The sequence below is a fragment of the Lepisosteus oculatus genome, chromosome 15, assembly GCF_040954835.1.
Source record: "Lepisosteus oculatus isolate fLepOcu1 chromosome 15, fLepOcu1.hap2, whole genome shotgun sequence".
Classification (NCBI taxonomy): Eukaryota; Metazoa; Chordata; class Actinopteri; order Semionotiformes; family Lepisosteidae; genus Lepisosteus; species Lepisosteus oculatus.
The window spans coordinates 28,427,089-28,447,664 of NC_090710.1; the positions used below are offsets into that span (position 1 = coordinate 28,427,089).

Consider the following 20,576-nt stretch of genomic DNA (forward strand, 5'->3'; position numbering starts at 1 on the left):
CTAAAGGCATTTTACTTAGCCTACAATTTTATAGTTACTGAAGATAAATTCTGTTGTAAAACTATAAATTCGAATGTCCCTTTTACCGAAAATACTTAGATAAATATATAACATTATATAAATAAACATTTACGTATTTTAACACTAATAAGCTGATTTGAAATGTGATTTTGAGCCAATGGGAGATTAGTCAAGTTTACAACGAAACTGCAAAGAACAGTGAATTCTAGAATTCAAGAATCGATTTGCATCTACGTGTTAGTCATTATTGAACTGGTACAAATAATAATTCCGATTTTTCTCAATCTCGGTTTGTGCTGTAGTAGCCAGGTCAAGAACTGTTGTCACAAGAAATATTTGATGTTTTCAGGTGTTACAACACTGCCCTCTGCTGTACGCCTTGCATATTTGCTAGTAGTAGGTAATTTCTTTCAAATTTCATACAAACGGGCCAGATCAATGTCACAGCAAGATGTCTGTTTTAGGGGAACGTATTATTTTTGTAACTGTTGTTAAGGTACACAATGTTCAGGATTTAGCGATCTTCAGGTGTTAAGAATGTTTAAGACGTCCTTGATTGTTATGTGTGTTAACGGGAGGTCAAGGAGCTCAAGAACAAATATGCATGTGTTAGATATTATGCATTCTCCACCTTAAAAAGAACCAATCCTACATCCAAAATACATTTGCGAAGGAATTTATGAACCATTCATAACTATAAATGAGCGTTTTAAAAAGTTTCCCAGCTACAGAAAGAGAGAATAATGCTGAAAACCAATGTTATTGTCCCAGTATGTTTTGAAGGCAAGGGTTATTTTGATTCGTGTTTACTGATGGGAAAGTTTCCTTACCTGTCTTGAAACGTCGACTTGGCCAGGACGTTTTAGATTTTTTTAAAAGCCGTAAAAGTGGGTTAGTTAAAAGAAGAGCAGTACCTCTGAGCACAGGACAGCAGGACGCAAAATGGTAGAACATAAAGGCTGAGAAAAGAAACGAAACAAAATTCTCATTTTAACCCCACTCCGCCAGCAATGCTATGTCGGAATGTCGGAAAGAAAGACTGAAACCTCGAAACCAGCCTGAAAATGATGAACTGAAATACCAGGAATCCGGCTGATGGAAGACGTTGGGGTAAATTACCGATTGGCAAACCGTAGAGACGACCAGAAAGAAGTCTTCACAGCACAGGGGGACCATGACAGTGAACAGCGCAAAGCAAGGCAGGGAAACAGTAAAGCAGAAAACCACAAAGAAAGCCAGCTGCTTATCTGTATTAAAGAAAAGCGGAATTAGGAAAGATCTGAGAGCTTAACCTAGCTATATTTAACTAAACATACAATACAAACATACAAACATACATTGCTGTTTTCACAGCCATATCACCCTGCAACTCACAACTGACAACCCACTGTAGCTCAACAGGTGTGAGCCTGGCCAGTACCTGGATGGGAGACTCCTGGGAAAAACTGAGATTGCTGCTGGAAGAGGTGTGAGTGAGAACAGCAGGGGGAAGGTGTGAGTCACGCAGTCGAGAAATCAGAGTGTGCAATCCCAGCTATACCACAAGCCATGTTTTACCAGCAGCTGCCTCTTGTGGCTGTGTGCCCCAGGAAGAACAGACAGGAGAGCCCGTCTTCCACTGAGCTCCAATGTTCACCCAGCCTGGCGGGAGCAGTGGGCAACTGGGTACTTCTGAGGTATCCTACAGGTTCACAATGAAAGCACTAAATAAATGCACCAACTCATTTTTCATGATAATCCTATAATGGGTAGCTTTCCACATAACAGAACACACCACTACAAACATTTGCATTAGTAACGGATGCCCTAATTTAACGAACTATTAGCCAGCAGCCATCTCACCCTGCAACTCAAAACTGACAACCCACTGAAGCTCAGCAGGTGTGAGCCTGGGCAGTAGCTGGAAGGGAAACTTCCTGGGAAAAGCTAAGATTGGTGCTGGAACAAGGTATGAGAGGGGCTAGTAGGGGGAGCTCACCCTGCGGTCTGTGTGGGTCCTAATGCCCCAGTATAGTGACGGGGACACTATACTGTAAAAAGGTTCTGTCCTTCAGATGAGACATGAAACCAAGGTCCTGACTCTGATGTCATTAAAAGTCCCAGGTTTTTCTTGAGAAGAGTAGGGGTGTTACCCTAGTGTCCTGGCCAAATTTTCCCCTGGCCTTCACCAATCATGGCCTCCCAATATTCCCGATTTCTGAATTGGCTTCATCACACTGTTCTCCTCCCCACTGAGAGCTGGTGTGTGGTGAGCGTACTGGTGTACTATGGCTGCAGTCGCATCATCCAGGTGGGGCTGCACACTGGTGGTGGTGGAGCTTTGTAAAGAGCTTTGAGTGGAGTATCCAGAAATATATAAGTATTTATCCTTACTATATAAGTGTAAGGAGCTATTATTAATTATTCAAACTATTTTAGTCACAAATCTCCCATGTGATGCAAACGCAAGGTAAAACACCTCTTCCCCCTTGGCGACTGTGACACGAAATCGACCTCCTCTCTTTCGTAGTATAATCTGCCAACATGAAAACTCCAAAATTCAAAACTCAAGAAGCACCTCAAGGAGCTAAAGATCATTGTGCTGAACAATGGTCCGTCCAATCCATTCATTCCCATCAAGCGAATATAGCTGGCAATAAGTACAATTCATTTCATTTTTAGGACACTTAGAAAGTTTATTTTAAACTGGCATAACAGGATGGATAAACGCACTTGTCGTGTACATTTCGTGATATACTACACCGTAGAGCACCAGTTTTCATTAAAATTGGGTAGAAATCAGTTTTGATCAAACAATTTGTACAAGTTATAGGCCCAGGAATATTTTGAATTAAAGAATCACAAAAGTGGATGGATTGAAAAGTGTTTTTTTGTCATGTACTATGCAAAAGAACAGTTTAAGTGTCTATATAGTGTATGTACTACTTTTAAAATGTTTCTTAGAAAATAAAATAGATCCATAAAAGAACAGTTCAATCCATGTAAATATGATCTAATTTTATTGAATCATTTAATCATTTCATTTTTTTTTTCAGAACATGCTCCCAGTGGAATGGAAAACAGTTATTCAAATTGCAATTATATTTATTCAGAGTAGTATTTTTAAAAGACACATTAACTGGACTTTGAGAAGACCAACCCACTAGCCAAATTCGACCTCTCTTGCCTAGGACACAGGATTATGATATCATTCCAAAGGTAAGTATGCATTTACCTATTTACCTATTTAACTACTTAAGTGACATTATATTTAGCCTCGATCTCATATAAAAACTCTAAAACAGACTGTAAAGGAGAGCAGTGGATAACGAGGAGGATGATTTATATTTTAGAATAACTATAAATATTAATCACAGGGACCAGAAAAAAAAGACAACCAAACACCTAACACTGCCCCTCAGTAGCAATCATAGTTTACAAATATGCATTTTAATAGATCTCTTTTTACGCACAGTTAATAAAGATTAAAAATGGCTGAAGCTGCTTTAATAGATGTGTTTGCCTCAGTTTATGGGATTTTTATTTTCATTAAAAGAGAAGCATTTTAATGTAGAACTTGAACCACATTTTCCACCCATTAATTATATCGATTTCAATTTTTCAAAACCGCCTGGGAAATGTTTTCCAAATATATTGGGGACAGTATAAGGGAAAAGATTTGAAAACGATTGGTCAAATATGAAAATAACACAAAGAAACTGTAAAGCTGAAGTGTTTTAACATGTGGTCTGAATTTTAAGACTGCAGCTACAAAGTACTCACACAGCTCTCCAAAATAGCATGGAAAACAGAAGAATTTTAAAGAAGACATTTCCAGTATATAAAATATTACACCTTATTAAGAGCAATTCAATGATTAAACAAGCACCACTGGGAATGACATCCTCTATCACAAATGTGTGATTTGGTAATGAATTCAGAGAAAATGCCATTGCAGTTTTTACTCTCTGATCTACAAAACCCATCTTGCTTTGTTCTTACCATTGACACTACAACATCACCACTGTCTGAACTGGTGTAGTAAAGGCCCACAGTACATTCTGCTGCTACATGTCTGCATGCTGACAATATACTAAATCTCCTCTCCTACAAATGCCAGTTATCAAAGGGTAAAAAATGATTGACAAAATTCCTATTCTTCACCCCTTCATTTAAAAAACAGGGACAGTCCCTCATATGTCCTATATATACCAAGTACTAATTAATTAAGTGTAACATACTGTACATGGTTCATAATATGCATGTATTTTAGTTATACATACCATAATACATACATAATTAGCTAACAAAAATGAAATGAATGGTTCAAATGAAGACAATACACCAGTTTTCTACATCTCATACTATCTTTAGATCTTACTTTGACAGTTTGTCCAGACTCTGTTAAAACATCCAGTACTCCTGTTTGGTTTAATAACTTTCAACAGTTTCAAAACATACAGATCAGAATATTTTTTTATAGAAGTGTAAAAATTGTCAATTTCTCAAAAACATTGATACATTTCAATTGTTTTGGTTCCTTTGCTAAAACATGTATAAGCAAGCAAGTCATGATAGCTTAGATTCAATAAAGATTTTATTATAAAGTCCACCACAGAAAAGCATAGTTAAAATTTAATAATCAGGCAGTGGAATTGGGTGAAAGAAAAAAAAACGTCACATATTAAAGACTTACATTTGAAACTGGTGCATAAAAACGTTATGTACATGAAAATGTAACCATTAATTTTAAAAGAAGAAAGCACAGACAAAACCCCAATAGTATTTAAAGGAGATAAAACACCTATATATTCACAATTAACGAATCCCCTTCACAGTACTACACAGCGGCAATTTACACACATGAAATTGATTAATGACCAAGTACTTGTTTAAAAAAATGGAATAAAAGCTGAGTAATGGTTCTGTTCCTCTTCTCTTCCGTTTTGGTTTTCATGTTCATTTACTAAATGCTAGACTATCTTGTTAACAGAGTATCGCTCCTGGACACGAGCGCACTGTGCCAAAGCTTCGACTGGTCCAGTCCTTAGGGAAGCTCTTCCAATAAGGACGCCTCTCGGAGCTCAGTCTTCGTACTCGTCTCTCCTAGGTTTGTTCGGAGGGACCATGGGAGGCCCACGCCGCGCACCGCCGTCGTCGGACACGTCGTCACGATAGGACGCAACCCCATTGTGAGCGGACTGTTTGTCTTCTCCCTGATCATGATATTCCCCTTCTTCCGGCGGCCTGCAAGGAAAAAAAAAGAGGACGAGTAAGGCCAAGGCACCAACCTTATCATTTCCTAAACGTGAAAGGAAAGAAGGCAAAACCCACTTCACCCCAGTCAGTTTTATTCAAATGGGGCCTGAAAAACGATTAAAAACAACTGTATACGCCAGACTGGGAGGGTACAGGGTGTGGCTCACAGAGCAAGAGAGGGCCTGTTCTGCCTCTTGGTCATGGATCAAGAAGGGGGGCACTGATCAAACCTTGCCAATCCCCCCCCCCTAAAAAAGTACCGATACCAGCATGTGCCGAGCAGCTAGCGACTGGTCACTGAAAGACAAGTTCACCCGAGGCGTTTCCAAATAAACGTCAAGTTTGACTGGAAGCTCGAGGGCAATCGGGAGCACGGGGCGCCGATCTTCCCAAGACGAAAAGCAAGAGGAACGGCCTTTGCCGCCGTGCTTCCCCCCACCCCCGCGAAACGCCCCAAATGAAACAAATGGGCAACAACAACACGGCGTCAGGCTCTTCAGATGAGCGCGTGCTCTGTACGATCTCCCACACGCGAGGACTGCCCTGCGGCGCCCCCGAATGGCCCGCACGCAGGGGGAACGCCCTTTGCTCCGCGGCGCGCGCGGTGTCCCGACACTCACCCCATGGCGTACTCCTGGGCCTGCTCCTTCTTCCGGCAGCAGCAGCAGTAGGCCAAGACGCCGACCAGAAGCAGCGCAGCGGCTACCCCGCCGATAATCCCCGCAGTGGAGGCGATATTCATAGAGGCTGAAAGACACGGGATCCAGATGGTTCAGGTTTCGTCCCGGACCCAAAGACCCCCATCCCGCCAGTTCCTCCTGCAGAGGAAGCCTCTCCGGAGAGCGCAAGCATGGTTGCCCATTCCGCGCCTGCAGGCCCTTCCGTTTGCTACCAGAGCTCTGACCGCTTTGAACCCGGGGAGGGATTGAGGACGGAAAGCAAAACTGGGAAAAACACCGATAATCGTTTCACACTGATCTAAATGGTTTTAGCTCCAGAGAAGTTGATCAATTTCCCTACGGGATCGATAAAGTCTTATCCATCTAAAAGTTGTGGATCTTAAGTTACATCTACAATTTTGTGATAAATATTAACTTTCCGACTGTACTTAGAAAGGATAGTAATTTTGGAGGGGTTGTATTAGAGACTGCTTTGATTCAGTTTCTCAAAGTGAGCAGCTCAAGGTATAGTCTTGACAAGATACAGGTAAATTTCAACACACAAATACATCAAGCACCTTCAAGGCACTTCAAAGTATACAGTAAATATCAGCCTTGGAAAGACAATGCAAGAAATGCATTCTTATCTAAGAACAGACCACTGGCCTTTAAAATAAGGGGACTGCGGCCACAGTCTCTTATAAAATGTTCCAAAGGTAAACTCTGCCGTGTTTATGAAATTGTATACCTGACAAATATCCACACTGTTCTTTAAAATATTTCTTGGTTCTTCTAACCTAGGAATTAACTTTCACTACCTTCATTTTTAAGAGTTTCTAACGAAGAAAGAGAAGCTTTGCTCTCATGGCTCTCTGCTTTAGCAGTGAAAATGTAGGCATGCCACACAGGAAAAAACAAACTTCCCACGCTCTCCCTCAGGGTAATTGGCTCCTTCACACGTAATCCCAACTGGAATGTCATCCGCCACAGATTTTAACCGTGTGTACCACGTTGGATGTTTTCCTGGCTGGATTGCTCCATTCGAAGACAGACAAGACAGCTGGATCTTTCACAGTGTCACAGGTCCAGAAGAATGCGATTTAAAAGTTTCTCCATGGCAACTGGGGTGGAGCCCAACATAGAGGTGGAGGCTATCTGATAACCACAGTCACGCATGTCCTGACATGCTGTGCCATGTAGCACAGTGCGGGTATCCTATAAACTACTGTGAAGCCAGTGCCGTATTAACCCCTGCCTTTCCCTTACACACTCTACCTTTGTTTAGATGGCTTAGTCACTCTGTAAATTACTCCAATACTCTGATCTTTGTAGAGGATCATGGTCCGAGTATTAGATGACAAAGCATCTTACCATTCCCATCACGTATGTATGAGCACTCACATATCCTTTTCTACTGGAGTAATCACACGGAACGGTACACTTTTAAAAAGGCACACAAGGAGCTCCCACGCATCATGGAAGAAACCACTTTACAAAAAAATAATCTGAGAAGATCTTGCCCCGCAGCGTGGAACAAGTTATCTTCCAGACAGACCAGGGGTGCATCACTCCAGTCCTGGGGGTCCAGACAGTTTCTGACCCTTATTTCCCTCATTGGACGAGTAGAAGCATTTTGTTGTCTTCAAGAAGCTGAAAACATAGACCTGTAAATTGTGCTGAACCTTGCTGGGCCAGAGTGGCCACCCAATCATGTTTTCCCTAGCATATCAGAAAGACTCATTCTGACCCTAAAGGTATGCAGAAACAATGTGGCTCTTTTCTGTTTCCATACACTCTTAAAGAGAGGGCTTGTGTTGTATCGTATCCTGGCTTAAAGCCTTAAAGAGGTAGAGAAAATCTAAGGTAAACAAAAATATAATACGAAATACACAAATGGTGACATTTTCTTCTCTTTCCAAGGGTACTTACGAGGCATCACCGATACAGTCATGTTGCAGATGGCAGAACTGATTCGGTTTTGTGAAGTGCAAACGTAGAATCCAGACGTGTCAATCGAAACATTCACAAGGCTTAGAATCCCATTTTCTACAACGAAAAGGAAAATAACATGTAAAGCAAATATAACTACAGAGGTAAAACCTTCAACCTTTCTGATATTGTGGCAGGTACTATCCCAGAATATAAAACACCCCTTCCTCTCTTACACATGTGCAAAAAATAATGTAAACGTTCATAAAATCGTATCTTACAAACCATTCATGTGTCAGTCATACATCTCTTGGTTGAGCATAAAAATCAAAGAGTAAAACCAAAAGTTGTTCACTACAATGCAGTGTTGCTTCTGCACAAATATCCCTCCTGCACCTTCAGTTGATTTCGGAGGATTTGGCTTTGGTCTGTTCTGAACATCATAGATCTGCCATTTGTATGTTGGCTGGGGGGAGCCTTCTTCGGAGTAGCACGTCGCCTTAATATTCTGTCCGTATTCTGGTGTTCCCTCCAACTTGCAGATAGGCTTAGAAGGAGCCACTGTGGGAACATAAGCAAAATGCAGTGATGTGCTCCTTAATTGAGCTCTATGCCGTTTATGGATTTATACATTTCCTTTGTACACCATGATTTGACAATGGGATTTCTGAAGTAAGCTAAAAGGTCAATCACATTTTCAGACTTTTCAAGCTTTATTCAAGGTATTTTATTGTTTTTTTTTTTAAAAAAAAGTAATAGCCCATCTCACCCATGTACTTTATAAGATCAATAAGCACTATTTCAGGACAGGCCTTACCTAGAATTCGCTGTATTCATGCACCAACTCCTACTTTACCTCCCATTTTCTCTCCCATCCATCGATTTCCTAACCTCTTCTTCCGCTTCAGGGCTGCGAGGAAGCCAGAGCCTATCCAGGCAAGCAAGGCAGCATACACCCTGACGAGATGCTAGTCCATCACAGGGCACACGCACTCACACCAGAAGCCAATTAACCCTCCAGTATGTTTCTGGACCGTGGGAGGAAACGGGAGCACCACGAAATCCACACAAACCAGGGAAGAGCATGCAAACTCCACACCGACAGCACCCCAGGGCTGGAATATAACTCGGGGCCCCAGCACTGCTGCCCACCACCCAACGCCCCAGTTTCTCTCGTTTTGGGGAAAATAAGTTGAAAAGCTAATAGATATTTCCTTATACTTTAAGAGGGAGGAAAAAATATTTTATCATTTGTAACACTAATACTGGTCTACCACCTATACTTACAGGAGTCTGTAAGTCTTCCATCCCAGTACTGACCAGATGCAGCCTTGCTTAGAAGCTATACAGAATTTTACAACAGTGCAACAGGTGGATTATTTTCACAGTACATTGTCTTTTTTATTCCTTATTTTTTTGTTATTCTATGTGGAATGTACTGCATTTTTTGTATATCTGAAAAATGATGGGCTGAAACGGTTATGTGCATCAAATTGCTTGAATTGTCATGCTACAGTTAATGTTTTTCACCTGGAGTGTCCTACAGTGGTATCGTTTGTAATATGTGGTTCTGTGAAATTTAAAGCAGCAGACAGAAAAAAACAGAAATTAAGATTTAGATATTTAAAAATGCTGGGTATTTCTGTACTGATTGACAAAATCATCATTATTTAACATGGTTATTTATTACAATAAAATACCTCAATTACTGACATTTGGCTTTAAATTCATAGTGTTCTATTAGTTGATGAAAAGACTGGACATCGTGAGCACTAATACTTTAAAGTGGTGATCAGATCAATCTACTGGTCAAGACAGGAATTCACTGTCATTTTTTCCGGTCTTCTCAGAAAAACTTTTTTAATTAAGCGAAAAGTGGTACAGTACTTTATGCCTGTGAAACCAACACATAATGTCCTCCTAAAGGATCTACAGATAACAGGTCGGATTTTCATTTCATCATTCAGCATAACGTGAACACCCCAAGTACCAGGTCCTTAATACTTTGAGGTTTTACTGATTTTGTCTCAGAACAAAGACTGGCCCTCCCAGGTGACTCGAACATTAAATTAACTTTCCCCATCACAGGATGAGCTCTGCGCTCCTTGTCCTGCGGGTTCGAACCTGGGTCCTGTTGCCAGCAAACTGCAATCAGGAACTGTGTAAGCAGTGGCACTAAACTGGCCGAGCAGTGGGATCTGTAGACCAGTGCTCTCTAAGGAAGCAGCAACCCCTATGGTCTCCCAGACACCTACAGGTACGCCGAGCAATCAGTGAGGGATGTGCCTCTCCTGCAGCCTCATCTGAACCTCTGCTACAGGGCTACATTGCCTGCAACATCATGAATGACCAGTGGTCTGAAGGTGAGAGGGAGAGACTTACTGCAGGTGCTACAGGTTTTTCATCAGCTTGTTAAAGAAAAATTACTTCAGTAGTTGATCCACCCAAATATGATGCATACTATGGTATCTAGGGGGAAAATATATTGAAATATTGAACAAAAACTAAAATATAACTTACCCAACACAATCAGGTTAACTTTTGCTGCCTTTTTTCCTTTATTATCTCCTGGAATTTGGAGCCTGCATTCCAAAGTCCCATTGTCGCTCATTGTAAGTCGATTGATGTAGATCGAAGAATCTCCACTAACCGGGGCACTTTTTAAACCTGCTCTGCCTTGATACTCCTCCGCTAAATCCAGTTGATTGGTAGCGGCATAATATGTAAGAAATTGATTCTAAAAAAAATCCAACAAATAACCTCAGACAAATGAGAATTAATTTTAAAGAAATGGTCTAAGAAAAATATCTAGCTGATAGATAAAGAGTATCTTGATATTTTACACTTGCATATTTTGTTTCTTCGTGTGATAAAATTGTGATTAAGATACAGTGAAACCCTCACAACTGGTGACAATCAGTACATTTCAGGTCACCAAAAACCCTAGCAAAATACTCTACATGGCTGGAACTAATAAATATCCACTGAGTATTACTGAGCAAAAGTAAGATTCATATTATTCAGTCAGAACTTAAATCTGTATCAAAGGATTATACATTTTGTATTTTACAATAAGGCATGTTATTAGCATACAAAATGAGACAAGAAAGTAAAACAGCCCTCCTGTTTTAAAAAAAGTTTGGAATAGGCATTCATGTCAAAGCTCAAAGCATTTTACAGTTGAACAAATCAAGAGTATATTTCTGACTTTCTTTTTCAGCATTTTGATCGGTGTGAAGTCCACATGTCTTGCTTACTTTAGAAAACCCTTACCCTCTGCATGTAATAATGTAATGACTAGGATTTCAAAGTAAAAGAGCAAGTAATCTTTGCTTGTATTTAAATACATCTATATGATTAAATTATCCCCACCCCGAATGAATGGCTACCGCTAATACACAGAGTTAAGTCTATAAGATGTCTCAATAAAAACGAGCTTAGTAACTCCACTAGTAATTACAGCGCGCAGACTTCCTGGTCTTTTTAAGGTGCGGTAGGCAGGTTTCCGTCCAGTCAAGGCCAAGGAGGTAAAAAGCTGGAGTGGAACCAAAAATGGCGAGATAGCTTTGACTCACGTTAGTTTACATCATAGCCTCGGTTACTGTATCAGATAAAGCGCTAAAGGGAGAGCATATCGACTCTGATTACATGGCAATTGAAAAAAGAGCAGATGACAGTAAACACAGTGCAATAAGAAGCACTTAACATATGCAAGTGGAAGTGTTCACCTTGCTTTGAGAGTAAGCAGCTTATTTACATTATCAACAGATGTCCTTGCAATATTTCACTGAAAATAAAACAGTAACCCATAGCAGACTTTCACAGGATCTCTTCAGGCATGACCTGCTAAATCTCCCCACTTATTTTTTTTTCCCCAATATGAAGACAGGTGGGTGTTGAGCAATTACTCAAATGCAAGCGATCGCCAGCAGAACTCCCTGACACAACGGCCTAAATCGAAGGCTTTCTCTTTCTGTGAACCCGTTATGAATTCGATGTTTAAGAAGCATTTCTCCCAACCACTGAAGGTGCTCCTCACATGTCCTCCAGGAACTGGAGGCAGGCAGGATCATCTTCAGCCAATCCTACGTTCAGCAGTTTGATTTCATAGAACACACACCCACACCATGTTGTGCATCACAAGTCAGCCTTCTAAATATTGAGTGAATGAATAATGACTAAAATAACTATCAGTTTCATAAAGGCAAGGGAAACATCCTTCTGTCCACGCGTTACAAGATAGGGAATGCAGTTGATGAAAAGCAAATGCCCCCTCATGCACAGTTACTTACATCTTCGCCATTAGGGTCATTTGTGAGATAAAGCCAAGAGAGGACCATGTTATTTAAATTGGCAACAGTGGACTTGAAGCTGCAGGGAATGGTAATATTGCCACCCCTGGCTGCGTCATACGTATCCTTTGGAATGGTCACTTCTAAGGCCCAGGCTGCAGATAACACTAGAGGGAGAAGACAATGGAGAAAAAGAAAACACAGTGCCTTTTAGGGAACATCCCGAGAAAGGAAGCCAGCAAAATACAAATAAAAGTTAAAGAGCTCAATGTCACCGTCAGCTTTTACATTTCATAGAAAATAAATTAGCATATTATGAATACAACTTCCTGTATAAGTATTCATATCCTGTGCCACTTGCTTAAAATGTTTTGCAGCAGAACTTCTAACAATGGAAAGTGTCGGAATTGTTCAAACGACAGATTGTGGTTTAGGACCAAGTAAAGGTTTATTCCACGCTGAAAAGAGAAGAAAAGAAACAACGTTTTGGCTGTGGAGCCTTCTTCGGGTGTCAGATTGTGGTTTATCCCTAGAGGTGTCATGACCAGGACTCTGTGTGGTATTTCTCAGCCCTCTGTCCCACTAACAACCCCTGACTGGCACAGATCAGGCTATATTCTATAGGACATTTTAAAAGATTTATGGACATGCAAATATGTCCGTTTTTTATAAATACCTTATGAACAGCTTCTCTGCTAGTAGGAAAAAATGTGATACACTTTAATCTTTAATACTATCAGAACTAAAATGGAGTAATAATGAGTCTTGTCTTGTTCAGTGATTGAAAACTTTAACTACTATCGGGTATTGATCACAATATCCGCTCAGAATGCATTCGTGTTTCATGCGCTGAAATGTAATAATGTAAAAAAACACAGCCATCTAACAAAACCTTGTTCTATAGTCAAGTCAATTTCATGTTTAAACCTCACAGCTAGAATGGCTTAAATGCTATCAGCACGATAGAGGGTTCATGAACTGTACACGTTCCTTTTCTTTGGCGTTTGCTTGCAGTATCTTGACGTACGTTTTGCAGTCTACAACTTATTTTTTTCCAGTATAGGCTTTAGGCTTTCCTCCTTGCTAATGACCACCACTCATTTAGGTTTTTTTTTTTTAAATATAGCCTTGTGGTGATATCTGATTCACAAATGCAATAGAATCATACTTCCTAACACTGTAGTGTATGTATACCACAAAGCAGGAACTGAATCAAAGAAATGAAGTGACACAGAAAAATAGTCTTATACAATAATCGCCTTGTCCCTTCTTTTAAATAACACACTAAATGGTCCTGTGTGAAACAGAAGTATTTTCTATCGATAAGCATGACTATTTTTTATTTAAGAGAACTGTCAAGCAAACAGAATTACACTTAAACTTCCTAAAAGGAAAGTCATGTGAACTGAAATAAAAATAATAAGTATGTTTAACATCCAAGAGGACAGACAGCCTTTAGCAAATAATCTAAATTTCATTTAAGCGCCAATCAGTTCCTCCTCCCCTTTCCTCGGGTCTGTCACAACACGCACATGCTTAACTGAAATACAGCGGTGAAAAGTGGGTTTATGACGTAAACTATCCCCGCAATAGCAGGTCGGATGAATTTTTAAGAAGATACAAGAGTTATTTCTATAAAGTTTTAAAATAAAACATTCTAACAATATGGTCAACCTTACAAAGGAAATGAATGATTAAGACTAACACTTAGTACTAACAGGCGAACTGCTTTATTACATAGACCTCAAACCTGACCGTTTTGCCACTGGCAGAAATCATAGGCAAGTCTCTGTAAGCAGCCATCTTGCTTAGCTGCCACTGTAAGGTGACACTATATTCGAATCGAAAATGATAATTCTCGGTGTTGTAGCCCATCATGTCCTCGACTTGCTTCAGGTTGGAACAAAGTTCAAAAGCAATCTGTACTGCACCGCTGAGTGAAGACAGCCCAGGAAATAATGGAAGTCAGAAGTTATGTTTCATGCTAAGGGATTTGTTTTTAATAATAAAATCTGTCCGGTGAGAATTGTGTTGATTGTGAAAAAAAAATTCAAATATATGAGGTAGAGATGAGTTAACACAGTGTTACTACCCCATCTCCATATTAAACGTCCACTGCTTTTCTTCCTAAGTATTTCATACGCCTATATACGCAGAAAAATGTGACTCGTGTGTAAAAAATAAATAAACATCCATGCATTTTCAGCCACAAATATAAGACTATAGAAATACAACTACAATATAGAACTTGAATGCAGGAGTTAGGAACGGGTTAGTGAACGGGTTTCACATGTTCAGCAGATTTCCCCCAAAACTCAAATTCCTCATTATAAATAAAAATGTTTTCAAACTACGGATCTCGTCAGCTATTAATAACAAAGGTCACTGAGATAATCGGCCACGAAGATTAAAACAACAACTTTAAAATGCTAGTTTGCTAATCACTTTACAATCGCGCTTCAATTAGGAAGGGAGTGAAACATTTTGATTGCGAAACAACAATGGGATATTCATTCCTCAAACGTATTTTAATTAAATTTTACAACAAACGGCATTTTTACAAATAAAAAGCGCGGTCGCTAAATGCTATCAAGGATTTCAGATACCTAACATCTGAGAGCAAGATAAAAATCACAGAGCGGGGTCGCTGTCTGTTATAAAGTATTTTTATGTAATTGTATTGTAAGTGCTCAGTCAAAAGAAAATCATGAATATAAATGGTTAGATTAGAGCCATTGTTCAGTTTTGCTCCGATAGAGTGACCGGGGGGGTTTCTCCCTTAACAGAACCAATGCAAAAAGTTTAACGATATTAACCTTTTTTAAAAAATCCACGCATAAAACTTAATTTTAGAACAAAACAATATTTAAACACTTTTTTTTTAGCTTCATTAAACGGACAATACAAACCTCGATTAAAAACCTCATTCGGAAGTATTTGCTCCGCTTTGTAGTACCAGCACAGTTTTTACTGCAGGTAAGACAATAACTCCCTTCCCGTAAATAAAATGACATATTGAAGACCGCAGCCTGCACATTATAGACGAAAATGGGTCTTAATTTGACTACATTATTTTACAATAGTGTCAGGTCCCATTTATTAGATTTTGTAACTAATGCCTCGTTTCCCCCCAGTGCTTACAATACAAACTTCGGGAAAGACGCTAGCCACGCCTTATAACAATGTCTGATTTTTGTTTAAATAAAAAACGAAAACGAAATATAGTTCTGATAGTGCAATAAAATCTGAGCATTGATGATAACTTAAAAAAAAAACCCGAACCGTCCCTACTTGATTAGTCTGAATAGAAATAAAGTTCATGCACGGTTTCTGATCAGGTACAGTTCAATGGGAACATGTAGCGTTACTGATCTTTCCGTACATAGGTGTGTCTCGTCCCAGGTAAGCAAGGTTACATAAGACGTAAAAAACACATACCTGCCGATATAATTAATCCACCGAGCATTGTTGTTGTTGTTGTTGTTTTATAGATACTTAAAATGGAACAATAGTGCTTTACGTGTCTTCTCTGTAAGCCTTTTCGTGGCCTAATACAATATTTTTCGAAACCCGCCGTTCTTCCGGGACTTTCTTCGAACAAGTTAAAAGCTTGTCTTGTCCAATCACATATTAATGAACCTCTTCCTTGTTTGTGTCCTCCCACCTGTATCGGCCTTTTCGTGACGGTGCTCCCAGTCATGGCGCCATGCAAACTTGCATGACTATCTGGATACTAGTGGTGAGCAGAGGCTCTGAATCGCGGGGCTATGGCTGCAAATCCCAGGTGTTGTGTTGTTGTTATGTCCTTTAAGCTACGATTTTAAAGCCGATTTAAAGCTTCAGAATATAAACGGGTACTCTTTAGGTAGGGATTGTAAATGCGAATTTGTTTTCACTTGATTCATCTCGCCGGCGGAGATGATTAAAGGTGAGGACACCAGCAGCCTCAGTAAGCGGCTGTCGGTTCAAGCACCGGTGTCGTGTGAGACAGATGACCGAAACACAGCGCGGCATTTCTGTCAGGATGCTTCAGTAAAATATCCCGCTGCATACATTTTGGTAGCCAGGGATATAAAGACGTCAGCCTCATAAATAGAACAGATAAAAAAGAAAGTCTCAAAAGGAAAAGTCCTGAGGTGCATGTCGTCTCATCCCTGTTTCTATTTTGCTGTAAACACCAAGCACTTCACAATATTGTGTTCATTATACTCTGAACGTGTCGCAATTACTTCTCAAGCATTTCTCCACTACGCTTTCTCCCACAATTCACATTGAACGTAAATATAAATAAAACGCCTCTGTGTTTTCAGGCACCTTAAAAATGTTTTGTAACTTTGTAACGGCATATTCCTTTCAATGATCATCAGCAGTCACCAAAGGTGGACCAGATTCCAGTTCAGTGAAATGCATTTCCCCCCTTTTAAATTGCTATGTTACACACCATCTCCATTCTGCTGAAAATAATGTCTCGTTTAACAGCAGGTGAAAATGAAATTCACAGCCACACAAAAATGAAGCTAAATTTACATCACCTGTAAACTCTGTTCGAGGAAAGTTTCAGAGACCAGGCCAGAATAAAGGCAAGTTCTGAACCTCGGACAAGTTCACACATACAGTAGCATTTTTGATGCAAAATGTACTAATGAGGACATTCCAGCAGGAATGAAAATGTCCGATAATGGACAAAATGGCATTCTGGGAAAGGTAAAAGCCACAGGGACTGGACATCCAGTTGAGCCAACACCATTTTCAAACCACTGCCTCCGTTTCCTTTAGTGAGAAATTTAACACTTTACATTCACGGGTATTTACCACAGTGAAAACGAAATGACGGAGAGGGTTCTCATGCAGCTTTTCAGCAGCTGTACACACTCCTGAAATCCATTCAGAAGATAAAAGCCTCCTGTTGATGTGTAAACTGCAGGTGAAAATGTGCCCTGCCCGAATGAAATGGCCAGAGATGTAAAGCAGATCACTTTAAATGATCTGTGAAATACCTGTGCTACATCTGGGAAGCAATTCCATTTGCCTTGTTTTTAATTTACTTTGTTTCACAGTTTTTTTTACTGCATTACAGATGCAGCTGCATCTGGCTACTAATTTCGAAGGCTTGATGCATATATAATTTCTAAGGCTGTATAATATATAGTGTATTCAATATAAAATATCCATTATTAATAAATCACACATGCTCAAGGAAATACATTGTATACATCCTACATCTTGATGATTGAAGACTGAAATATTCAGATGCCTTAACTAATCCCTACTCTACCGCTTGGGCTTATATAGCACTCGCACAAGGGGCTGCTATCAGTCAGGTCATGTGTCTCTTCAAATGAAGTCAGTGATAGCCACAGAGCTGCAGCTTCTTCCCCGTGTGAAATATGCTTTTCTCTCTGTCGCGATCGTAATCTCTGAGCGCCTGGCCTCATTACCCTCGTTTTAGTTCCTGTCCCTGTTCTGGATCCCGTTCCGGGTTTTTAACTGTGTTTGTTTCGTCTTTGATGGAACACCCGGTTTTGGACTTTGGACTGCCTGAACTTGTTTGCCATCGACACGAGCATCGGATCACCGTCGTCACACTCCCCTGTTTGTCAACCCGTCCTGATCCTCTTCTTCTCCACCCCTGACGTCCTTCTCCACTTACTTCCGGATTATACCGTCTGCACAGGGTCCTGAACTACGCTTCGCGGGAGCCTGGACCAGCTGCCCTTACACTTTCAATGCCAGATATCTAACATGCACAAGATCAGCATGTACAAGATGACCATATTTTCTCTTTTGATTGATCCAGTACATTCCTGTTGTATTGCTGTATCAATATACATTGTAGGAAAATGGATCTAAACCAAGGATGAATAAATGAATCAATGCCAGCTGACATGTCTGTGTGGCAGTCATGGTTCTGCACGGGCTTGTGCCCTCGCCACTCCACTCTGCCGATTGGTCCAGCTACACCTGGGGCGCAAACCAGGGTCTCCAGCGTAACGCAACAGGGAATCAGCTGCATGAGCTAAAGGAGACCTCCCGCAGCTCAGGTGGCTGAGGTCCCGGCTACACGCAGGGAGGGAGATGACATCACCATGTCCAAACTAGCTCCGCTACCCTGCTCTGTGTTCAGATCCTTACTATGCTGACTAAAGACATTTATAGTGGCAGGTAAATGAAAACGTTGTGTAACAAGCAGTGACTGACTAATACCACCTTGAGGTTTATTGCACATTGACAATGAAGTGTATTAAGATAGGTCTGTAATGCCCAACATCAAACAACATTGACAGGAATGTGACGCATTTTTCTCTCTAGACAAGACCAATTTCAATGAACTGCAGCCTGGTGAGTGTGATCTGAAATTCATATCACAGAGTGAAAGGAATGGGTGTGGTATTGATTTGGAGTTGTGCATAATGACCAGTGTCTCAGTAAGGGTAGTGCAATTGTATTTCCTTGTTCTTGTTGCTAATTGATCGAAGGTCCTGGCACAGACACGTGTTCATTACCACACCGTTCAGTGGGGACATGTGGGCTGCAAAGACAGGTTTAACTCTGCCTGAGACTGGCCTGAGGGCTCTGGAGCAGAGTGCAGATACACAGTGTATCATTACACCTGGCCATCTGTGTACAGCTAGCTGATCACTGAGCCCTGAGCAGCCGGCTCTGCCCACAACCCTAGACGCTAAAGAAACACCTCCTCCCCTCTCCCGGAGAATAGGTCATGAAGGAGGAGTTAAAGAGGTCCAGTCAGAGAGCTCAAGACTACAGAGAAGGAAGGAATTTCAGTGTCTGGAGCCTGGAGAGGACTCGAACACCAAGGGACAGAGGGCAGAGGAGGAAGGCCTCAGCATCGTCTTTCTCCCCCCTTCAATAATAATAATAATAATAATAATAATAATAATAATAATAATAATAATAAAAAACCTGACTGAAAAGTGCAACCTGTTAGTATTTTATTTTTAATCACATCAGTTCAAGTATACACTCTTGGATTAATTGGACATATCGATCGCGTTGCACTATTGTTGAAATTGTTAGAAAGTTGCACACTAATCAAATAAAAACCCTGAATGAGTTTCCTGATAACACCAAACAACCTGCACCGAGAAATGTAGAAATGACATAATTTTATGGTTCAGAAGTAACAGTAAAGTCACTGTTGTTGTTGGCACTAAATAATTCTGGAGCACCACATTTTAACATTATCAGAGTGACTAATAATCACTCTGGTGATTATAGAGGGGGCACTGATTCCATTTTTGTGATATTGCAGATTAACTGAAATTTCCATAATGCAGTCATGTTCTGCACAGCCTTGCTTCAAGCATTTGCTTCTCAGCTCATGAGCACAGTCCTTAGAAAATTATAGATCAAACGCTCAGTTGCTGTTGCCTATATATGTGTATATGCAGTATACAGCATTTACAAAAATAGATGTCAGATAAAGAAAGTGAAAATAGATAAGGCTGGATAAAAATGATTGGTTCCTTTTACTGCTATCAGTATTTGATTTGAGTTATATAAAATAATTAGAGGCTGCACATGAGATCATAGGACATGTGATTGCTTTCAATGAAAGCTCAGATGTTGCTCTCATACATCACAAATAAACTGTCTCTAAATAAACAAACCTTTTGTCCACTGAAGGAATAATGTGTTCGAGATATAAAAACACTATCAAACAAGTGGAGGCTATTCAGCCTGTTTAACTCATTTAGTAGCTAAGTGATCTCGTCCAGAGTATCCGCTCCAGTTTGGCTGGGGGGCTTGTTTCATACTCCCACAGCCCTTTGCGTGAAGAGCTACCTGCTGTTCTTGACTTTAATTGCACCTTGTGTCCAAATGCTCACGTTACACCGTTCATTCGGAAGTCTAATTAATTCGCTTGGGACCGTTTTGACATTTGAAATGTCTTACGTGTCTGAAGAAGGACCAGCTTTCTTCCCAGTTCACCGCCTGTAATCTCTGCCTCATACCGTACCTTCGCAGTCTGCTTTCCTAAAATTATAAAACCACTTTTTAGATTCAGCATTTCAGAGATTACCTCGTAAAACAAACATCGAAAGATACCTAAAGTCACCGTTTCCAAGTGGCTCTATCACCTCGGTTATTTTTAATTATCTTCCTTTCTTAAATGAAAAATTAGGTCATTTATGATCTTTCCTAGCTGGGTTCAGAGGCAACCGTCTCAACCATATCAATTTCAGCTTCCATATTCCCTAATACAATATCCCAATTTGTGTGTGGAAAGTTGAAATCTTCGAGCAGTAGAACATCATTCTGCTATACACCTTTCAGAACCGTCATTAAATCCACTTTTTTCTTGCCTCTATTAGATGGCGTAAAGCGATCCCTGGTGTGGACCTTAGAATTCTTATTCTGCTGTAACACCTGCATGTTGTAGATGGCAAACCTCCTCTTGCTTCAGTTATCAAGCTAG

At 40.3% G+C, this 20,576-nt stretch overlaps 1 protein-coding gene across 1 annotated transcript; it reads right to left on the reverse strand.

Moving 5' to 3' along the window:
- Positions 1–4,579: 4,579 nt before the first annotated feature.
- Positions 4,580–15,918, reverse strand: gpa33a (glycoprotein A33 (transmembrane), paralog a). Its single transcript, XM_015364003.2, has 7 exons — positions 15,578–15,918; positions 12,140–12,306; positions 10,368–10,584; positions 8,244–8,408; positions 7,848–7,964; positions 5,880–6,006; positions 4,580–5,247 (listed from the first exon to the last, which is right to left on the reverse strand). The coding sequence occupies exons 1-7, from the start codon at positions 15,837–15,839 to the stop codon at positions 5,085–5,087; spliced, it is 1,218 nt and encodes a 405-aa protein (XP_015219489.2). The 5' UTR covers positions 15,840–15,918; the 3' UTR covers positions 4,580–5,084.
- Positions 15,919–20,576: the final 4,658 nt, after the last annotated feature.

Coding starts and splice junctions, on each gene's coding strand:
- gpa33a (XM_015364003.2), bottom strand. CDS start 15,839: ATGACTGGGAGCACCGTCACGAAAAGGCCGATACAGGTGGGAGGACAC. Junction 12,307..15,577: donor TGGATTAATTATATCGGCAG/GTATGTGTTTTT, acceptor TTCTCCCTCTAG/TGTTATCTGCAGCCTGGGCC. Junction 6,007..7,847: donor GACTGTATCGGTGATGCCTC/GTAAGTACCCTT, acceptor CGTGTCTTTCAG/CCTCTATGAATATCGCCTCC.